This window comes from Vulpes vulpes, chromosome 2 (assembly GCF_048418805.1).
Source record: "Vulpes vulpes isolate BD-2025 chromosome 2, VulVul3, whole genome shotgun sequence".
Lineage (NCBI taxonomy): Eukaryota > Metazoa > Chordata > Mammalia > Carnivora > Canidae > Vulpes > Vulpes vulpes.
The window spans coordinates 138,559,241-138,581,936 of NC_132781.1; the positions used below are offsets into that span (position 1 = coordinate 138,559,241).

The 22,696-nt window shown below is 52.7% G+C and overlaps 1 protein-coding gene across 1 annotated transcript; it reads right to left on the minus strand.

Moving 5' to 3' along the window:
- Positions 1-352: 352 nt before the first annotated feature.
- Positions 353-18,874, minus strand: ADGRG5 (adhesion G protein-coupled receptor G5). The gene is made up of 12 exons (XM_072750155.1): positions 18,758-18,874; positions 11,548-11,649; positions 11,270-11,348; positions 10,458-10,614; positions 9,773-9,889; positions 9,209-9,322; positions 7,336-7,488; positions 6,446-6,567; positions 5,908-6,179; positions 5,029-5,146; positions 2,461-2,738; positions 353-2,095 (listed from the first exon to the last, which is right to left on the minus strand). The coding sequence occupies exons 2-12, from the start codon at positions 11,609-11,611 to the stop codon at positions 1,995-1,997; spliced, it is 1,575 nt and encodes a 524-aa protein (XP_072606256.1). The 5' UTR covers positions 11,612-11,649; positions 18,758-18,874; the 3' UTR covers positions 353-1,994.
- Between the last annotated feature and the right edge of the window lie 3,822 nt (positions 18,875-22,696).

Below are 22,696 nucleotides of genomic sequence, written 5' to 3' on the forward strand. Positions count from 1 at the left end.
CATGACCCTTCTTCACTGGGCTACAGACCCTGCTGGAGCTTCTCCAGACAGGGGCTGGAACTTTCCATGATCCCTCATTAGTATGGAGCCCACCCCAAGGCCTAAGGAGCCTGGTTCCACTCAGGACTGAGGTAACGCAGGGCAGGGGACCTGGATGAGGACTCACATCATCCTGGTAGAGGTGGGGGGATACTCTGGAGTCAGAGCAGAGGCCATTCTAGGGAAAGTGGAAGGGGAGTTGACAAAGCTGAGGAATTGCAGACTGTGTGCCTAGCCTGGGCCTGTCGAGTTGAGCAGACCCAGGCCTGGAGTTTAGGTGGCTTGTCCTCTGCTAATGATATAGCAAAAATACTGCTGATAAAAATTATAACCATTTATTGAGCACTTACTACTTGCTAAGCCTCTTTATCTATAAAATAGGCCCCACGACTGCCCCTATTTTAGAGATGGAAAAACTAAGGCACAGAGAGCTTGAGTGGCTTGTCCCAGTCACCAAGCTAGCAAGTGGCAGGGCCATTGGAACCCAGGCAGTCTGGCTCCAGAGCCTGCAGCCCTCACTGCCTGGCAAAGGGCTATTTGCATCAAGAAATGAACACGGGGCAGAGGATCTCCCTGGGAGAAAAGGGATCCAGCTCCAGTTCCCTCACTATGCCATCCAAAGTCAATGTCACCCATCTGGTGGCGTGGAGCGGGGCCCTGAGAGCCTACCCCAGCCCGCAGCTCCGGGACCAGATATGCCCAAGCCCCCAGGAGCCAGAGCGGGCAGCTGCATCAGGAAAAGAAAGGGCTGTGTGAACAGTGTGAGAATTCTTCCTTCGATCACGCAGCAGGAGCAGTCCTGGAAGCAGGGCCTCTCCATCTGGTTTGTCTGTCCGCAGACCGGCGACAGTATTTCCAGGCAGGATTTGTGAGCCGAAGGCTTCTGAGCACGGCCCAACAGCTCTCCCTGGTGTGCGGCCTGAGAATGCAGCTGGCTTCCGGAGCCCGCTCCCTCTGGTCTGGCAGGCAGGTCAGGAGCCAGGGGATTCTCTACAGCTACAGCCTGAGCTCGGGTTTAGACTCCATACCTTCCCGACAAGGGGAAATTCAAACCTGCCCAGTTATCAAATGGCCAGGTCACGGGCCCGGCTGGCTCAGGTGGAGGGGAAAGGGGCTCCTTTCCTCCTGTCCCCAGGAAGCCCGATAGCCCGATGCTGATCTACATGGTCCATGGGGGTCTTGGGACCACTGGGGGAGGCGCCTCTGGGAAGGCCTTCCTGATCTTTAAGAAGGATCGGCTTGGATTTGGAGGCCATCAAAATTTGGGGGGCGGCTAAAGGGAGAAAGGCCTCAGGCATAGGTGGGTGAGGTCTCTGATACTGGGTGGGACTCAAAGCTCTGGGCTGGAGCCCCAGGCCAGGATGTGGTCTGACCCTCCCCAGAAGGAAAGAGATGGGGCCCAGCAGGAACTTCCAGGGGAGACAGGCAGAAACCCCTACCCACCCCCCCACACGACACCCCCAGCAGGCAATTGGAGGTAACAGTATCCACAAAGACATTCTTTCTCCCTGGTCTCATTCAGTCTTCACAAAGCTCTCGGGTAAGGCAGGACTGGAGCTGTCAGCCCCATGTCCCCATGTGGAAACCAGTCAGTGAGGATGACAGGCCCAAGGTCATACAGCAAGACTCAGAGCCCAGCCTTGCAGTATGGGCTCCTGACTCCCAGGCCAGCCTCTGCCCACAAGCCTAACCAGGGCTAACCAGGCCCAGGCACCAGGGCAATGTTCGCTGGCCCCCAGTGGGGTTGGACCTGTCCTGGAGCAGAACGCCAGTGGAGGCAGGGTAATGCCCTGACCTCTGGGCCTGGGGAAGCCATGGAGGCTGAAAAGTCTCCCTGGAGGCCAGGGAGGGCTCTGCCATCCAGCAGCCTTGCCTGCCACCTTTTCTGGTAGAGGCCAGAGTCCTGGGCTGCAGGTAGCCAGAGAGGCCAGGGGTTCTGGGCAAGGAGCCCCAGACTACTTCATGGTCTGGGAGGAGCTGAACGCCTCCATCTCAGCCTCGGCCTCCGCCTCCGCATGGTACCTCTGGGAGCAAAACCACAGGAAGAGGAAGAAACCTGGAAGGCAGAAAGGAGTCAGCAGGAAGCTGGAAGCAGCAATGTGCGGCCTCACCCAGAATTCAGGGACCTCCTCAGTGTGAGGGAGTTGGGCTTCCCCAAAGCCTAGGAGTAATTCTCAGAGACCCCCACCACCACCACCACTGTGGAAGCTAGAAGGGGCAGAGGCTGGAGGACCAGAGGTAGGTAGGCCAGAGGGTGCTTTTGTGCAAATTAGGAGGAAGGACAGGAGGAGTCCCAAACCAGCTCGAGGCGATGGGCTTGAGGCAAGGGGCTCGATTTCAGCCCCTGACTTGCCCCCTGGAGCAGTCAACATGTGGGGGGCACCACCCCGGGGCTTCCTCCACGCTGCCCACGGGCCTTACCGTAGAGCGAGTTGAAGGTGGTGAAGAGGAAGAGCTGGGGCAACAGGAAGACACCGAAGGAGAAGAAAGCCAGGGCCCAGGTGGTGCCCAGCAGCACGGTGAGGCCCAGCACGGTGACGCTGTCCCGGCAGGCGCGGGGGCTCTGCACCTCCTCCCGGGCCCGCAGCTGGTGCAGCAGCCGCAGCGCCCAGACCAGCACCACCAGGTTGAAAACAGACGTGAGGCCACCGTAGCCCATGACCAAGATGTTGTGCACCCAGGGGTCCCGCACCCAGCATCTGCAGGGGAAGGGGAAGCTCCAGGGTGGGCGTGATCCCAAGGCCGGGGCGGGGGCACCGGGGGAGGAGGCCGGTCTCTGGTCCCTGGATGGGGTTTTGTCTTCCTGTCCAGACCCGCTGGTTCCTATCTGACCACAGGTGCCATGGAGCTCTGGGCCTGGCTTCCCGGCCCACCTGCCACATTGGCCTCTGCCCGATGTCCCCTCTTCCAGGCACAGGGGGCTCTCTCATGCCTCCATGCCTTTCCCCACCAGAAAGCTCTTCCTCCCCTCCCTTCTCCATCCTATTTCCGTCCCCTTCCATGGCCAGCCCCGCTGCCAATTTGTATGATACTCTAGCAAATCACTGGCCCAGGGCCCTCTTTCCTGGAAACTTCTCCTCCCACCCACCACGAGGTCAACACCATCTCACCACCATCTCTGTGCAATGGGCCCCCTGCTCCAGGACCCCTCCCCACCTAGACGGGGCAGATGTGCCCCGCTCTGAGCCATAAGCTGTGGCACCTCAGGGTGGCCTGGTGGAGGGCCACTCCCCCCATGGGGACGAGGAGGAGAGTGGGCAGCAGGGAGATGCTACCAAGGGCTGAGAAAAGAGCAGAGGCCTAGCAGGGGCCCCAGCCCTGCTCCTAGAGCCTCCCTGAGGTCTTCACACCCTTTGCTTCCCCAGGACACCTGCAAGACAGGTGGTGACTCTTAACCTAGTCAGACACCGTGTCACAGGCTTTCTGCGGATGAGCCCATTCAGTCCTCATGATGACCCTATGAGGCAGGTGCATAGTCATCCCTGACCTCCAGAGGAGGAAACTGAGGCTCAGGCTTAGAAACACACACTAGTAAGAGGCAAAGGTGGGACCTGAAGCCCCCTGCTCTGAGCCCAGAACCTGTGCCCCTGTCATAGGCACCTGCTCGCCCCCGCTATGGGCTCCTCCTGTGGCAGCCACAAGGGGCCTTGAGCATTATTTGGGGGATTTTTTCAAGGGCCTATAATCTCCTGTGTGGTCTGGATGGTTCCTTTCCACTGCTGCCTAACAGTCCAGCAGGGGTGGCTCTATCACAACTTATAAACCGGTGTCCTGCTGGTGGGCACTGGAGTCACTTTCAAGGGTATGGTTACTGTCGTCTGTGTTCAGGAGCATATATAGATGCAGTAAGGGGTTTTTGAATGCAGGGGAATAAAAGTCACGGTATCCAGGATGAGAGGGAGGGGGGAAGGAAGGGGGACTCAGAGAAGTGGGTTCTTAGAGTGGGGTATGCTGTCACAGCCTGGCGATAGTGTGCTTCCTGCGCCACTTCAGTACTCTGGTCCCCAACACATATTAGATAAAACTAGATGGTTAAGGAGCCCTACCTAAGTCACACAGCCTCTGAGAAAGCAGCCTGACCCTCACAGAGAGGAATGAACCCCAACCCGCTTCCACTCCATGCCCAGAGCCCTCACTTCCCAGAAGCTGGGAGGGGTGGTGGGGGGCCAGGCTCTGGAGCCAGCTGGCCCGTGGCCAAGTCCCAGCTCTGCCATTGACCACCTGGGTTTCCCTGGGCGGGGTTCTTCAGCTGCCTGTGCCTCAGTTTCCCTAACTGTAAACAGAGGCTGACAATAGGCCCTACTCCTCGCTGTGATGTTTAAACAGGGTAAACACACAAGGCCTGCCAGGGAGTCAGCCCTCAGCCAGTCTGGAGCTTGCCAGGGAAGAAAGAAGGCCGGAGGGCCAACCACTGAAGATGGGTCTACGGGGCTTGTTAAGCTACTCTCTATGTTGGCTGTGAAAAACTTCGTAACAAGAAAAAGGTAAATGTCTTAGGGCACAGGAAGGGGCAGCAGAGTCTGTCCCCAGGTCCCACCAGCACCCTCCCAACACAGACACCTGGGCCGAGCCCTGTCCCTGGGATGTCCCAGCCCCCACAGCACTCTCTCTGACTAGGAGGGTCTGAGGGCTGGCTGTGCCATCAGGCATGGGTAGGAGGAGCAGGAGCCTAAGCAAGAACAAGGTGGGGGCCGAGCTCACTGAGCAGGATCTGAGCTCTTCCAGGAGCCGGAGGCCCATGAGCAGGCACCAGAGTTCATGCCAGGACTCCCTAGGGGTAGCCAGCTTTGAACAAGAGCATGCCTCCGCAGGAGGCCTTGGGGATCCAGCAGAGGAGGTATAGCAAAGCCCATAGGAAGCCACCCCTCCCTGAGCCACAGCCCCTTCCTTGCCCCACAGCCAGTGCCCTGCCTATAGGACACCGTGTTCAGAGCCCCTGGGCCCTCCTGCCAGAGCCAGGGAGCCTGCCACAGCCCTGAGGGCACTCACATGGATACGTTCCGGAAGGCTGTGTCATTTCCCTGGCTGTTGGAGAGTGGGATTGTGTGAGGTCCATACACTGAGTGCTGAGTGACAAGAAGGAGCAGCACCAGGAGGGCCGGGACCCCTGAGAGGTGAGACAGAGGCTTGGGATCTGTCAGGTGACCCCAGAGAAGGGCTGGTCCTGGGTCTCCAGAGCCATTAAAACAGAATTCCACTGAGCAGGCAGGGAAGGGAAGGGATGGTTCTGAGCCCCAGCCCCTGCCATACAGTCCAACTTCAGAGCACTTAACCTGGAGGTCTTAGAGGAGGCTGCTTTCCAAGGTGGCGTTATGAGAGCTCTAGGGTGGGATGGTAGTGGCAGTAGCAGTGTGGAGATGAAGCTAATGGGACAGAGATTAGAGAAATTCATGAGGAAACCAAGATAATAAAGAGGGGCTAGGATGGTGATAGAGGTACCCATGAAGGTGGCGCAGAGATTGTGGTGAAGATGAGGATGGTGGTGATGATGGAGGTGGTGGTGATGGTGATGGTGGAGTTGGAGGTAGAAGTTGGAGGTAGTGGTGGCATTGATGATGGTGTTGGAGTTCCTGTGGAGATGAAAGTAGAGGCGATGGTGGTGTTGGAGGTAGACAAGGTGATGGTGGAAGTGTTGGAAGTGATGGTGATGGAGGAGCTGGAGATGGAGGAGATGAGGTGTTGGAGGTAGAATGGGCGACGAGAATAGAGGTGCAGAAAGTAGTGGTGAGTACTGACAGGGATGACGAGCAGCTCTCATGGCAGTGGCCACTACGATGAGGAAGAGGAGAAAGAGAAGGGCGAGAGTGGGTAGACGCCCTGTCTGGCTGGACACCTCAGACCACAGGAGGGGAGGGAGGCTCTGCTTACCCCAGCCCACCGCGCAGAGCTTGAGCAAGTATCGGTGGATGTAGATGTTGTAGACACGCCCAAGGAGGAGGTAGAGGTTGAAGCCTTCAATGGCCATCCAGGTGAGGCAGCTGAGCAGCGCAAAGTGCATGATGGCAGCCAGCGCTTTGCACGCCGCCGTCTCGGACATGGAGGGCAGAGCCAGCGAAGGACTCAGCAGGAAGGTCACATTGAGGAGCAGCACGGAGGCATGCAGGTTCATGTGGATACGTGTTATGGAGTCACCCTGCTGCCTGCGGGTGGAAGCATGGCCTTCCATGGCCTGGAGACATCACAAGCAGTGCCACCCCCCAGGGCTCATGGACACATAATAATGGGTACACTGAGGCTGGGGTGGGGATGGGGATCGACCAGCAGCCACCACAGCACGGCTGCTCTCCTGCCTCCCAGCCTCCACCCCCTGGAGAAACCCACCCCACTCTGGGGGATCAATTAGATAAGAAGGAGGGGTGCTGAGCAGCAGTGGGTAGGCAGGCCCAGCACGGGGGCAGGGGAATACCTGGCTTGGAAGTGCAGCAGCAGAGTGAGTAGTGAGGCCACCATGGAGATGCTGCAGCCCACCAGGGAGATGTACGTGAGAGGGGCCAGCAGCTCTTCAGGAATTGGAGCTGGAGAGAGTTGCTGCAGGAAGGAAAGGAGAGATGGGGGACAAAAGCATGGAAATGCCTTCCCCACGGTGACAGGGACCTGCTAAGACCTCAGCTCCAAACACCTCTGCCCCACACAAACCCCACCATGGTCTTGGCTTGAAAAGAAAAAAAAAAGAAGAAAAAAAGCCCAGCGGACACAGTGGCTTTTGCCCCCTCAACTCCCATCTCTCCTTTCTCTGTGAGAAGCTTCCCTCTCTCACTGTCTATGCACATGGGCGATCCCACCATGTGTGAACAGGTGTTGAACAGGTGTACCAGGCCTGACTTATCAGAGCCCTTCCTTCTCCTGCCCAGTGATTGGTCAAGGGGTGGGAATGTGACACACTCCCAAGCAGTGGGACTCCATCCCAAGCCTAGCTGGCTGAATTGGGTAAGAGAAGCTCCCCTTCTACTGGCCTAAAAGCTAGCAGGATATGAGCCTGGATTTGCTAGCAGCCATATTATTATCCTGTAGGGAAATCCTGTCTGAAGGCTAGGCCAGCACAAAGCAAGCACAGTTGGGAGATAGAGACAGAGCCCTGTCTTGGTGATATTGAGCATCTGGATCAAGCCATGCCTGAAGCCTAACATAGCTTCTTCAGCAACATGAGTTCATAAGTTTCTCTTTTCCTCTCCTTAAGCCCATTTGGGTTGTATTTTCTGTCCCCTATACCAGCCTTTGCTTTGGTTGCTCCTCTTGCCTAGACATGGGGCCCTTTCTAGCTTTGACTCCCCTCACCCAGACTGGATGCACACGTACCATGAGAACAGCAAAGTAGCTGAGGTGATTGCAGCGGCAGAGCACCTGGGAAGGTGAGGGCTGCTCTGTGCGACAGCCCTCAGAACTCCAGGCCCCCCAGTAATCCTTGCTGGCTCCTTCCTTCCAGAAGACACAGGTCGCTGTGTAGCCTTCCTAAGGGGAGAGGCTGGAGTTGGGTGTATCCAAGGGGTGTGGGGGAGGGCTGCGGGTCAGAGTCTGGAAATTGCACCCTTGTCAACATTTTACCAGGCACTGGCTGGGCTTTGGCATCAGACAGATCCAGATTCCAGCCTTGCCCATACTATGGACTCTCAGAGCGACCCGGGCAAGGGACCGAGCTTCTCTGAGCCTCAGCTTATTCATCTGCAAAGTGGAATCATCTATACCCAAGTCCCAAGGATGCTATTAAATTCCAGGCACCGAGGGATCTTGAATGTCCAGCTCTGGCTGGACAGTAGGTGCTCTATAATCAAGTGTCCCCTTTCCCCTCCTCCTCATGGGGAACTACGATGGTGCAGACCCATATCCCCCAGGAGGGACACTCATCCACAGACAACCATGATGCCAAGTCTTGTGGATGGAGGGATGGGAGGAATCACACAGGCAGCGCCATGGAAAACCACTGAGGCGGACACCTGGGTGGCTCAGTGGTTGAGCCTCTGCCTTTGGTTCAGGGTGTGATCCCGGGGTCCTGGGATCCAGTCCCACATTGGGCTCCCCACAAAGAGCCTGCTTCTCCCTCTGTCTGTGTCTCTGACTCTCTCTGTGTGTCTCTTATGAATAAACAAATAAAATCTTAAAAGAAAAAAGAAAACCACTGAGGAAGGGGCAGAGAAGTCCCAGGGAGGGAAGGGACACCCAGAGCACGGAGGTTACAGGACACAGCAGATTCCAGGGGAAGCAAACTGCAGGGGCAGAGGGCAGAGCAAAGAAAGGAAAGGATGATGGAGAAATTGAGAGTGCGGAGCACTCCCGAGGAGGCTGATGGGAAGTCAGGGAAGAGCCTAGAGGCTCTGGGCTTTTCAGAAATGCCAGGGCCAGAAGGGCAGAGGCATCAAAGCTTACACCCACCCAGCAGCCCTTCTCCCTTTCTCCAGGATCAGCTTCTGCACCTCCCTCGAGGACCCATGGCTCCCCCCATGCCAGGTCAGATGAATCCAGCCCAGTGCCTGAGCCACGTGACTCAGGCCTGGCCAATCCACACGTTCCATCAACTTGGTTCAGGGATGGACACATGACCCAGTCAGACATTTAGGACTCTATTCTGAGCCCCTGGTTTGCACTGATGAGGAAGAGCCTGCTGGGAAGAGGGGAGGGAAGTCCAGCACGTAAGCTGCCATCTGGCCAGAGCAGAGAGCCAAGGCAGGAAACCACTGCTGAGAGATAACAAGAGGCTGAGCCAGGATGGCATTGTATCAGCCCCTGGATCCAGTCATGCCTGAAGCCAGACAGCTCTGGGCATTTCATTTACATGAGCCGCTCAATTCCTTTTTGTGCTTAAGCTGGCTTGACTTGGCTTCATATCACTTGCAATTCCTGGAGTCCTGCCTGGGGGCCCCCCCGGGTGGCTCAGTTGGTTAAACTCCTGACTCCCCATCTCAGCTCAGGTCTCCATCTCAGGGTCCTGAGCTCAAGTCCCACGTTGGGCTCCACACTGGGTGTGGCACCTACTTAAAATGAAAAAGCAAATCCTGCCTAAGTAAAACCTTCTCTCTCTGACTTCTTTGACAGGAGTTTTCGAACTGTGATAGGTTCGAAATCGTTCATTTTCAAAATGCTTCCACAGATTTGGGTTTAGTCAAGCCAATGTTCAACAGGAACGAGCCACAAGGGGCAGGGGTGAGGTGGAAACGGGGGTGCCCCCCACAAGTACCAGGCTCCGGTTGTGCCAAAAGCTGATGTTGACCGGGTCCCTGAGGTTGTTCACATGTCCATGCCCCAGCTGGGCCCCCAGGACGTAGTTATTGAGCAGAGATGAGTTGATGTTCTGGAAGGACAGCAAGAGAAGGGCTGACTGCAGGGGACACAGGGAGACCCCAGCTGAGGGCTAAGAGCCCCCTTCCCCAGCCCCTCCCCCGGACGAGAGCAAGCAGGCGTGCCTCACATGTCCAGCGTGGGCCAGCCTCCCAGCCTTCACACATGCTGCCCCCTCCATCCCTCACCTCTCTGCCAAGTGCTGAGTACATTCTAGCCTCCAGCCTAACCAACCACTGTCCTAACTCACTTTCAGAGCCAAAGTTAAAAGGCACCTTTGTCTACCTCCCACTCAGTTACAGCACACACATAGGTTTCTTCTAAGTGGGCCTTCCCACGATTTTCCTAAAACTGAGAAGGGGCCATGGGCAGTCCCACCTGGTGCCGGTCCCTGCCCAGAGGCTAGCCAAGGGCACGGATGCCCACAGCGCCCCCAGGAAGGGGCCCCCCGCAAGGCACTGACCTGGAAAAAGTGGTCTGTGAAGAAGTAGATGCAGATGAGTCGCAGCTCCCTAGGGCGGGTCCTACAGGCGTCCTGGGTCAGCTCCGCGGGGAACTGCATGGCGTGGGGGACCCAGGCCTGTGGAGGGCAGGGACAGGCTGAGCCCGGTGTCCTCTGCCTCCAGAGCCGGCCCCAGTGCTTTCACTGCTCCTCTGTCCTTGTGAAGCCTTCCGGCCTTATCCCAGGCGGGTCATTCCTCCAAGCCTCCACCTGCAGAGCTGTCTCCTCGCAGGCTGCACCTCCTCTCAAACTGGCCGAGATCCCAGCCCTCCCTCCAGGCTGCCCCTGCCTTGAATTATTCCCACCCAACTGGGGCCCCTGGGGATGAAGCTTCTCGGCCTTCAGCACCCAGGTATTCCAAGGACGCTGGATCCCCTGGCCTCTCCTACAGCTGCCTCCCCACCCACAGACATGCAAAAGCAGGAAGAGGACACTGCCCTTGAGGGGCCACAGGGTACCCCCTTTATTCATCATTTGCATGAGGAACATTAGCCCCATTTTACAGAGGAGGCAACTTACCAGGCTATGAGGGCAGACCAGATTAGTTTCGGGGAAGGAGGACGGGGAGTCCAGACCTTAAGGCCTTGGACGATTTTTTGTGGGGGGAGAGGCACTGGCTGGGCCCCATCCCCTGACCACCTCTGACCTGGGGGACCCGCTTCATTGTAGTGCTGTTCAGCGAGAGGCCGGCAAAGTTGCAGCCCAGCTTGAAGATCAGCGACTGGATGTTGGGCGTCTGCAAGGTCAGGTTGCTGCCCCCAAAGCTGGCATTCAACAGGCTGCACTCCAGGCCCCGGATGAGGCTGAGGGCGAGAGAGTTGACCAGGGTTTGTGGTAGGGCTTCGGGCAGGAGGGGCCCCAGGTGGCCGAGAAGGGCGCCCTCCCCCCTCCACCAGCATGGGCCACTCCCGTCTCCAGACCTTTGCACACAATGTCCCTGGCACATCTCACCTCTCCACCTGCCTCATTCGCATCTCCTCATTACCTCACATTCTGGTCCAGGCTTGTTGGCACCTCCTTCGGGAAGCCCTTTTTGGGTGTTCTCTGCCGGCTGAGTGAAATGCCCCATAGACCCTGTGCTTCCCTGGCCACTCATTCAGAGCTGCGAGGCCATCAGATCACAGAGCTACCCTGGAGGACCCAATCTGAGTCTTGGAGCTCCTTTCCAGAACTATGTAGAGACCCAGAATCCCACATCTAGTTGCATGGCATCCGTAGTTAAAGGGCCCTCAACCAGGCAGCAGATTTGATGAGGGCAGGGCTACGTTTATCCTGCATCTCTAGAGCCTGGTGCCAGGCACACCGTAGGTACTCAATAAATGCAGGTTGAATAGATGGATTAATGGTCTACCCTGGACAACCCTGGACTGGACAACCCTGGACCACTGATTCAAGGCACAAGCTGGGTGTGGGAGGCACAGCTGACTCTAGGCAGACAAGAAGGACCGCCCAACTCACCCAGCAAGAGAAACTGAGCTGCGGCTCCTGACCATCCTCTCCAGCTTCTTCATCCAGTGCAGGGGTTCTTGGGATGCCTCTGCAGGGAGCAGGTCAGACTTCCACTTTGGCCTCCATCCCTGGGCCTCCCACCCCAGCCTTGGCCTTGCTACTGCCCCTGAATGCCTGAATGCCTCAGGGCCCTCTTTCAAGCTCCCTTGGTTTGAGGCATCCCCCTTTCACATCACAGCCAGGGGCCCCGGCAAGGATGGCTCCCCAGCTCAGCGGCACCTTCTTACCCACAGTCTCACTCTGAGCAGTCATGAAGCATAAACAGAGGAAAAAGACCCCCCAGGGATCCATGTCCTGGACCTCGTCTCTTCCAAGAACCAGCTCCCACCCTAGAAAAGATGCATGCCTTTGTCATCTTTGACAATGATCTCTAACTTCTAGGTGTCTGGCATGTCCCAAGGGTAGGACATCTAGCATCTTTTTTTAATTTAAGATTTTATTTATTTATTCATGGGAGACATAAAGAGAGAGACAGAGGCAGAAGGAGAAGGAGGTTCCCTGTGGGGAGCCTGATGTGGGACTCAATCCCAGGACCCCGGGATCACGCCCTGAGCTGAAGGCAGACGCTCAACCACTGAGCCACCCGGGTGTCCCTGACAGCTAGGGTCTTAATTGATCCTTGTTACTTCTGCATTTCACAGATGGGGAAACTGGGCTTCAGAGCACAAATGGTCTTGCTCTGCCTGAGGCTCCCTGAGCCAGGTCTCTGTGACTCCAGAATCCCTGACCCTTTGTCCAGAAATGACTGTCATTAGCAGCTCTGCCTGAGTCACCCCCGCTCCCCCAAAATGGCCTCTCTGGGGGCTTCTTCACAGCCCTGACTCTACCCAGCAGGGAAACCTGCTTGGGAGCAAGCACCGTGGAACCCTGTGCAGTTCTGTCATTAATTCACCATGTGACTTTGAGCAAGGGTCTGTCCCTCCCAGCCTTCATTTTCTGTGGTTTTTAAATAAATGAATAAACTTCTGCTTTAAACATAGCAAAATTAAAAAAAATAAAAATAAAAAAAATAAACATAGCAAAATTATGTCAACATCCTGAAACTCCACTAAAATGAGAATGGGTGAATAAAATGGGCACAAAGCCACAAAGACAGAACAAAGGGAAAGAAGACAACAGCAAGCAGGAGGCTCCAAAGCAGGTGGCCACATGGTAATAAACTTAGCAGACCATAAAAAGTTGAGCCCAAGTGCCTACATGGTGGGGAGAGATGTGGTGTGAGGGGAGGAGGGAAAGGGATGGGGAGAAGCCTCACAACCCCAGAGAACACTTGAGAACTAGAAGCATCGAGAACCTCTGAAAGCAGGGCAAGGAGTGAAACCCAAAAATGAGGGATGGATGGTTGTGAGTCTTTTTTTTTTTTTTTTTAAGAGAGAGAGCACGCGTGCACATGTGTAAGTTAGGGGCAGGAGGCAGGGGCAGAGGGAAACGGAGAGAGAGAATCCCAAGCAGTCTCCACGCTCAATGAAGAGTTCAACTCGGAACTCGATCCCACAACCTTGAGATCATGAGCTGAGCTGAAATCAAGAGTACAACGTTTAACCAACCAAACTACCCAGGCGCCCTGGTCATGAGTTTTTAAAATGACCAGCTGAGGCCCCAGATCCCCTCTGCCACCTAGAGACCACTGTCACCACCCGTCCACCCTCCACCCCACCCCAACATAAAGGTCATTCCCTGGAGACAGTGCCTGATAGAGAATCCGAGGGGAAGGATGGGATGCCATCCGGGCTTAGAAAAATGAAGCCATATCCCTTCCCCACTTCCACCTCCAGTCAGCTTCCCGAAGCCTATGGCAGCCAGGGGATGATGCTCTATGGCAGCAGAAAATTCTTCTCTAAAGAACTGGCTGTTCCAAGAAAGGTATCCTCTAGGGCAGCCCCGGTGGTGCAGCGGTTTGGCGCCGCCTGCAGCCTAGGGTGTGATCCTGGAGACCTGGGATCGAGTCCCGCATCGGGCTCCCTGCATGGAGCCTGCTTCTCCCTCTGCCTCTCTCTCTCTCTCTGTCTCTATGAACGAATAAATAAATAAATAAATAAATAAATAAATAAATAAATAAATAAAAGGTAGCCTCTAGCTATGGATGTTTTGGTATTCCTTAATGAAATGGCCAGGACTAAACTTAGGTTAAAGCTTTACCAGTCATCAGCCCTGATAAGCAGTTGTGCCTTAGCGCTACTCCCCCCAGTTGTTGGCTGGACAGCCGGACCAGGATATATCCTGTCCAGAAAGCAGTGGAAAAAAAGAAGCTTCCAGGATGAAGGCCTCATCAAATAATAGGAGAAGGACGAGACGCTGCAGACTAATTGGGTGAAGTGGGGACGCCTGGATGGCTCAGTGGTTGAGCAACTGCCTGGATGGCTCAGTGGTTGAGCATCTGCCTTTGGCTCAGGGTGTGATCCCAAGGTTCTAGGATCAAATCCTGCATTGGGCTCCCTGCATGGAGCCTGCTTCTCCCTCTGCCTGTGTCTCTGCCTATTCTCACAAATAAATTAATAAACTCTTTTAAAAAAATGGGTGAAGTGTACACAAAATCTTCGTGTACTGTTTCTTTTTAACCTCCTGTGAATTTATCATTGTTTTCAAAAGTAAAAGTTCAAAGTACAGTCCAATAGATTACCATTTCACTATCAAAAATTACAACACAGATAGTAACATAAAAGGGAGCAAAGTATATCCATTGCACAGAAAGCACAAGTTGAACATAACACACAGAATATAATCACATGTACGGAAATTTATGCTGATATACGTGCTGAAGGCTAGGAGGGTATCTGGAAGAATGGTTGCCAAAATGTTGATAAGGTTTTGTGGAGAAGGATTACTTTCTTTTTTAGGTTTTCCATATAGTTTGAAATTTTTTTTAAGATATTTTATTTATTTATTTGAGAAAGAGAGAGCACAAGCAGGGGGAGCAACAGAGGGGGAGGGAGAAGCAGGATCCCCACTGTGCAGGGAGCTCGATGTGGGGCTTGATCCCAGGACCCTGCGATCATGACCTGAGCTGAAGAAAGACATTTAATTGCTTAATCAGCTGAGTCATCTAGGCACCCCACAGTTTGAATTTTCTACAACAAACACGTATTACCTTCACAAGGTAATTGAAAACAAGTTTGGTTTTTTTTGAAAACAAGTTTTTAATGCTTAGAATTTTTTTAATGTTCCAAATGACTAGCATTATGGAAAAAAATAGTGGTGGCATATTTTTATGAAAAAAAAAACATGTTGCAAAGCAATGTAATTCAGTCCTCGCAATAGTCACATTTCTTATATATATAAGATCTGAAATATGCGGAGGTCACTTCTGGGTGGTGAGATTCTGGGCCTACTTGTTTTAGGTGCCTTATTTCCTTATATTATCCCATATATTATAGTTATTTGCTTCTCAATTTTTATTTACTCTTTTCATAGTGGTTTTTGTTTCTTAAGTAGGCTCCAGACCCAGCATGGAGCCCAGCACAGGACTTGAATTCACAGCCCTGAAATCAAGACAGAGCTCAGATCAAGAATCAGATGCTTGACCAACTGAGCCACCCAGGGGCCCCTACTCTTCAGATAGTTTAAAATTTTACATCTTTCAAATCTAAACAATGAATAAGTCCACAAAGGCATAAAAATCGCAAAGTATCCCTCCCTCCTGTGTCACCCAACCACTCCCTTCCCAGCTAGTCACCCCAGGTAACTACAGCTATTAGTGTTTTGTGAATTTTCCCAAGTATCAAAGAAGTAAAGCATATATGACTTTCCTCATCTTATTTTATTTTTTAATTATTTAAAAAGATTATTTATTTATTTATTTATTTATTTATTTATTTATTCATGAGAGAGGCAAAGACACAGGCAGAGGGAGAAGCAGGCTCCCTGCAGAAAGCTGATGTGGGACTCCATCCCAGGACCCCAAGACCATGCCCTGAGCCAAAGGCAGACACCCAACCACTGAGCCTCCCAGGCATTCCTCTCCTCATTTTATTTAAAAAAAAAAAAAAAAAAGTAGCACCCTCTCTACTGTTCTGCAATTCGTTTTTTCGCTTGAAAATACATCTTGGAGAGCTTTTCTTTTTCTTTTTAAGATTTTATTTATTTATTCATGAGAGACACAGAGAAAGGCAGAGACACAGGCAGAGGGAGAAGCAGGCTCCATGCAGGGAGCCCGACGTGGGACTCAGTCCCGGGCCTCCAGGATCACGCCCTGGACTGAAGGCGGCGCTAAACCGCTGAGCCACCCGGGCTGCCCTTGGAGAGCTTTTTGTAACAGTACCTGGAGCTTCTCCTTTTTCTTTTACAACTGCATAGTCTACCATTGGAGGGATAAGCCCTAGCTTATTCAGCAGGTGCCTCAGAACTGTTGGTGGTGTGGGCTCTGGTTTTTGGTTCTTTATAACAGTACAGCTGGGGATCCCTGGGTGGCGCAGCGGTTTGGCGCCTGCCTTTGGCCCGGGGCGCGATCCTGGAGACTCGGGATCGGGTCCCACGTCGGGCTCCCGGTGCATGGAGCCTGCTTCTCCCTCTGCCTGTGTCTCTGCCTCTCTCTCTATCTCTCTGTGACTATCATAGATAAATGAAAAAATTAAATAAAAAAAAAAAGAAATGGAAATGTAAAAAAAAAATAAAATAAAATAACAGTACAGCTGTTCTGATGTTATTTCCCAAGTGTGCAAGTTCACGGTCTGCCTTTTTTTTTAATGCCTGATTCTTCCTTATCTTCTCGAAATTCTTTCCATAATAGGGAAATCAGCTCGTTGTCTATTATGTGAATTGCAAATCTGTTTCCTAGTTTATCTTTTGCCTTTTAACATTACATATGATCCTTTTGCCATGTAGAAGTCCTTTTTTATATGCATAATTTTTGTGTAACCAGAATTATCAGTATTTTTCTCTTTTGGCTTCTGGATTTTGAGTCATAGCCTTAAAAAGGCCTTCCAATTATGAAGGATTTCTCCTAAGTTTCTCGTAGTACTTCTGAGGTTTCATTGTTCACATTTGGGACCCCTTGTCTATTTGCATCCACCTGGAGTACAGCATGAGATGGGGATGGGTCCCAACCATTTGTCTTAACACTATTTATTAATATATGTGTTTATTTGAAAAGAGAATAGAAGGGCGCCTGGGTGGCTCAGTTGGTTAAGCATTCAACTCTTGGTTTTGGCCCAGGTCATGATCTCAGGATTGTGGGATTGAGCCAGGCTCCACACTCAGTGGGGAGTCTGTTTGAGATTCTCTCTCTCTCTCTCTCTCTCAAACATGTAAATAAATCTTTAAACAAAAAAAAAAGAGGGCAGCCCTGGTGGCTCAGCGGTTTAGCGCTACCTTCAGGCCAGGGCGCAATCTTGGAGTCCCAGGATCGAGCCCCATGTCGGGCTCCCTGCATGGAGCCTGCTTCTCCTTCTGCCTGTGTCTCTGCCTGTGTGTGTGTGTGTGTGTGTGTGTGTGTGTGTGTCATGAATAAATAAATAAAATATTTTAGAAAGAAAGAGAGAGAGAGAGAGAGAAAGAAAAGGGAATAGAGATTTTGGTTGGAATCATGGAGTGCTGGGTTCTTACTCATTTGGCCACTTGGTTATTTTTTAAGCTGTGTTACCTTGAGCAGTCCTCCCCATCACTGTGTGAATAGGGAAACTGAGGCCCAGACAATAATGTGGATTTGACCTCCAGGGTCTGGACCGTAAGGCCAGGACCCCAGGGCCTTGGCTACCCTGCTCTGTGTCTACAGAGAAAAGACAGGTCTAACCCCACCACCACCTGAAGTAATCAAGGCCAAAGCAGAAGTAACACCTCCTCCAAGTACCCCAAATAGCTACGGTTTCCACTCCCTTTCCCAGGAGCAAACCACAATCCTCACTTCTGCTTGAGACTTCCAGTACCCCCTCTCCCTAGCCCTTCTGAGAGGCCACCGTGTATTGTCACCCCACATCCTCATCCCTCTCACCATCCACATTACGATTCATTATCTGGGGCTCCCTGGGAAACAGAATCCCTTACTTGATGTCCAAGATGGTTCCAGTTGATTGTGGGGAAACTGGGAACCACACAAGAGTTTGCCTGGGCTTACAGCAAGCCAGTCATCAAGCCGGAGATCAAACCTAGAGCTCCAGACTCCAAGGCAAGTGCCCTCCCCATGCAGGGCACTGCTGCCTCCCAAAGATGGCTGGGCGGCTGAGTTGCTCTACAGATGAAGAAAACTCTTATCTAGGCCAAAACAGAGATGAGGAAATACGCAGAGCCTTTGGTAGATGCAAATTTGATAACCAGTTGCAGTATTCATTGCCTGGGCTGTGACACTGGGCAATAAGTCCACTTCTCTGTGCTTCATTCAGGGTTTCTCATCCATTAAATGAGACCAAGGAGACCTATTTCCCAGGGAGAGAGACTCAGAGACATTTCCGCAATCCTCACTGCAAATTCAGGGCTCTGACCCAAAGCCCCAGCCAGAGATATATCTAAGCATAAGACTTGGGACCCCCTGCCTTCCTCCCTGGGGCTGACCCTGCACCCCATCCCCCTGCTGCCCACGCATCTCCAACAGCACCAGGCCTGCTGAGCTGGTCACACTCCTGAACATGGCCCCATTGCCCCTTCCAAGCAGCTACTCCTGCCAACCACAGGCTGGAGCCCCCACCGCTGGCCTCACCCTGGCCTGGGTGAGGAATGGATCCCTGGTCTCTGCAGGAAAGCCCTGGAAAGTACCATTCTCACCCCTATTTTACAGGCAGGGGAAGGGAGGCCCAATAGGGAGTCTGTGACCAAGTCAGCACCAGAGCCTAAGACAAACCATCCCAGGCTCCAGTCCAGGTCATTCTGAGAGCAATGGCACCTGCTCGCATCTGCCCAGTACAAACTTCATGCAGGCCCTCCCCCACATCATCTGAGGTACAGGTTACCAGACTAACCCCATTTCACAGATAAAGACACTGACATCCAGAAAAGTCTAATAACTTGCCCTAGGCCAGCATGGGGAGCTAGGAGTTAAACCCAGGGCCTAACCACTACTTATTTTAAATTGCTCTTTAAAAAATAAATAATTGGAAGGGCATCTGGGTGGCTCGGTAGGTTAAGCATCTGCCTTCAGCTCAAGTCATGATCCCATGGTCCTGCAGGAGGTTCCCTGCTCAGCAGGGAGTCTGCTTCTTCCTCTCCTTCTCCCTCTCCCTCCACATTTCTCCCCCTGCTCATGTTCTCTCTCTCTCTAAATACATAAGTAAAATCTTTTAAAGATAGATAGATAGATAGATAGATAGATAGATAGATAGATAGATAGGCAGTCTTCCATATTCCCAGAGATTTGAAGTTGCCACCAGAGAGTGAAGGAGATAAGGGTGGGTCCCCAGCTTGCTGTTCCCAGGATGTCACTGATCCTGGACCCACCAGGGCAGTGACATGCCTGATGCCTGCTGGGGAACTGGCAGAGAGGTAGAGGAGGGGGGAAGAGAGCCAGCTGACCTGTGGAGCCGCTGCCGTCCTGCTGCTGTACTGCTGCCTCCGGTCTGTCTACGTGAAGAAAAGGAAGTTGGATGTGTGTGCCGGGGCCACCTCTCTGTGCCACTCAGCCCCAGCCCTCCGCCCTCTCCTGCTCTCTGCTCTCTTCACCCCGCAGCTGCACGCCACAACACGCTCTCACTTCACTTCTTCTTTTCCCGTCAGCAGCCTTTTTGCTTCCTCTGAACTGGCAGCTGGGCCCAGGGCCCCTCTTGCTCTCATCCCACCCCACCCCCGCCCTATGCCTGCAGCACTTTCTGAGGATGGCTACCCCTTGCAGAGGTGGCTGGCCCACAAGTCACCCCACAAGGTTTCAGAACTCATCTCTGCTCTCCACCGCTTCGGCTTCAGTTTCCCCACCTTCAGAAAAGTGAAGATGATCCTGGCCTGACCTGACAATCAATGGGGCTGACATTGGTCACAACCTCAGGCCAGGGCTGGGTCCAACTGCCTGGGCTCAAATACCAGGCCTGTCATCTACCGGCCAGGGGACTTTGGGCAAGTGACTAAAACTCTCTGAACCTCAGCTTCCCCTCTAAAATGGAGATAAGGCGGACTCAGTCGGTGAAGCATCTGCTTTCGGCTCAAGGCATGATCCTGGGATCGAGTCCCACATCGGGCTCCCCACAGGGAGCCTGCTTCTCTCTCTGCCTGTGTCTCTGCCTCTCTCTCTGGGTCTCTCATGAACAAATAAATAAAATCTTTAAATAAACAAACAAACAAACTAGATCTTTGAAAATAAATAAATCAATCAAATGGAGATGAGACAGTACCACCTCAGGGTAGTGTGAGGCTTATGAGAGGTCACGCTGCAAAGTCACCGGAAGCACTCCATAAAGCCTGCCCATTTCACAGATGGGGAGTTTGAGGCCTGCAGAAGACAAGAGCCTAGCCCAGAGTTACCCAGCACAGAGCCCTCTGTAGAAAGGCCTCACTGCAGGCGCGTGGGTGGCTCTGTTGGTTAAGCATCTGCCTTCATCTCAGGTCATCATCCCGGGGTCCTGGGATCAACCCCATGTCAGGCTCCCTGCTCAGTGGGGAGCCTGCTCCTCCCTCCCATTGTGCTCTCTCTCTCAAATAAATAAATAAGAATCTTTGAAAAATAAAAAAGAAAGAAAGAAAGGCCTTCCTCCCTGGGAACAGAGCTCAGATGTGATGTGGAAAGACTGTGGCTGGAAGGCTGGTCAGCCTGTCCTGCTCCAGCCACTTCTTCTGCAGAACCCCAAGGGGAAAGAGACATGTCGTGTGCTTCAGTGGGAAGCAGGGTGCCCTCTCTCACCCAGCCAGACTCCCTGGGAAAATTCCAACCTAGGAACGTACTTTCCTACCCCCAGGGTGAGAGGGGGAGGCAGCAAAGTGGAGAAAGCAGGCAGCCCCCAACAGGGTGTCTCTGCTCTCTCCCCACCTTGCAGCCCTATGGGCACAGACCCACAACCCACAGGTAGCTCCGGCCTCTGTGGGAAGGGGGAAGAGAGCTGCACCTCGGAGGGCAGTGGGATTTTGGGGAAGCACAGGCCCATGTCCCCAGGCCTCCCACTATAGCTGCAGTGCAATGGCTTTGCAGGGACACCTACCCCTCGGCTACACTCGAGCTGGATGACTTGGGCAAGCCTTTGCCTCTCTCTGCACTTTGGTTTTCTGGGGCCATGACCCAGATCATGACCTCCAAGCCCTTCCTTCTGAGGCCTCCTAGCCACCTCTAGATTTACAACACCAGCAGGCTTCCTCCTCTTGCTGTTTGCTAACCCAGGCAACTGCTCTCAGGACCCAGGAGGCCCTGCTTGCTCCGAAGCCCCTCTGTTTTCCACCTGGGATCTGTGCCAGCCTCACTATGCCCTGCCTCAGGTGGAGTGCTGGTTTTACTCTACCCTGCTCTCCAGACCCTGGAAGTGACTGCCAAGACACTCCCCAGCTCAAAAGCCAGCAGTGGCTTCCTATTGCCTTCATGGTCTAGCCCCATTCAGCTTCTATGTCTACCCTGTTCTGGATGAGCTTGCCGTGTTCACACCCATCTCCCTGCTCTGTCCCAGCCACAACATACACATGTACTGGGCAGGACCCCAACTCTTCATCCTTCAAAGGCTCAGGGGCAGCTCTGCTCGTGCTTCCCCTTGGAAGGCTGCTCTGCCTCCAACTCCCCTATAAAACATTCCAGATGCTTCAGCCTTAGAAGCACGCCAGTCCCTGTTCAGCGCCCCCAGGCAGGGAGGGAGGCAGCAAGCCACCTCCTGCTCCCCACTCTGGGATAGCCACACACCATCTCTAGTGAAGTGTCTCTCCCCATGGGGCTACTCACCCTGTGATCTGCAAGAGGACAGTAAGTGGGACCCCCCAAACAGGACATACATAAACTGAGTCTCACCATGAAAAAAGTCATTTACTTTTTAGTGTTTTTCAATCCTGGCTGCATCCAGGAGAAGCCTTCGTTTAGGGCTAAATTTTCTCTAACTCTTCTCTACCATTGCCCCATATCCTTATTTTTTCATTCTTTGACCTTTTATTGGACACGGAAAACTAGATATCTGACTTTTAATGATTTTTATTGTGGCAAAATATACACAAAATCTACCATTTTAACAATTTTTTTAAGTGTGCAATTCCATGGCATTAAGTACGTCCACATTGCTATGCAGCCGTCACCACCATCCACTATTCAGAACGTTTCCACCTTCCCAAATTGGAACTCTATCCCCACTCAGTAGCAACCTTGCACACACCCCTTCCTGACAGCCCCTGGCCACCACCACTCTACTCTGTCTCTATGATTTTTTTAAAAAGATTTTATCTATTTATTCATGAGAGACACAGAGAGAGAGGCAGAGACACAGGCAGAGGGAGAAGCAGGCTCCACGCATGGAGCCCAACACGGGACTCAATCCCAGGACTCCAGGATCACACCCTGGACTGAAGGCAGATGCTAAACTGCTGAGCCACCCAGGCACCCATGGGACATGTGGTTTTAGGAATAGTGGTGACAATGGCAAGACTGAGTCAGATCTAGGCTCTCAGATCTTCTGGCTTTGTGACCCCAAGCCTGTCACTTGATTTTCACTTTTCTCACTATAAGATGGTGGGGTAGGGGTGACTTAAAGCTGAGATCATTCATATGAACTGCCAAGCCTGTGGTCAGTATACCTCTTGGTTCCATGACCTCTTGGGATTTCACCATCTGCTGCAAGGGACAATCCTAGGACTACTTCCTTTGTTAAGAAAGAGGGCCTAACTGTGACATTCTACTTGGAGCTTAGGTTCACCACTGACTTAGCATCCTCAACCTTCTCCATCCCTACTGCTGCCTCCATCCAGAAAGAGCATCTGGGAAGGAACCAGGGGCTGGCTCTTGGCCCATTGCTGTCCTTAGCAACCTGAGCATTTCCTCAGCTTTCAAACCGGGAGTTCTATCCTCTGACTACTCAATATCTGACTCTCACAGGCACAAGGTTGCACAGAAAGCAAAGACCAGCTTTGCTGGTAGTTCCCTCTCTGACATACCCTCACCCAAATCTGTCTCCCTCAAATAATATCAGCGGGTAACCATCCAAACATGAAGCAAATGAACTGACAGGCAAAGCTGCAAATCTTGCAAAAAGTGTGGGGTTTCATGAAGTTGATGTGACACTATACCAATGGAGCCCTAGCTGACCACAAAGGAAGAGACACGACCAGTCCTTCAAAGAGAGTTGCTTGACTACCAAAGGAGTGATCCTTCCCTGTGAAAACTCTCCCATATACTTGCAAAAATAACCCTCTTTCTGTAACAGAGCTGATTCTTCATTCTGATGTCTGCATGGTTGGGATCACAATCTAAACAGTGTTAATCATGAGTTAAAGCTAATTTTTCTTCATCACTTTCAGTTTCCTTTTCAAGGCAAAGTCCCAGTACGCTCTGGTTCCCCCTCGCTA

Coding starts and splice junctions, on each gene's coding strand:
- ADGRG5 (XM_072750155.1), bottom strand. CDS start 11,611: ATGGATCCCTGGGGGGTCTTTTTCCTCTGTTTATGCTTCATGACTGCT. Junction 5,147..5,907: donor GCTCTGCGCGGTGGGCTGGG/GTAAGCAGAGCC, acceptor CTCACCTCTCAG/GGGTCCCGGCCCTCCTGGTG. Junction 2,739..5,028: donor GCCTTCCGGAACGTATCCAT/GTGAGTGCCCTC, acceptor CTTCCCCTGCAG/ATGCTGGGTGCGGGACCCCT.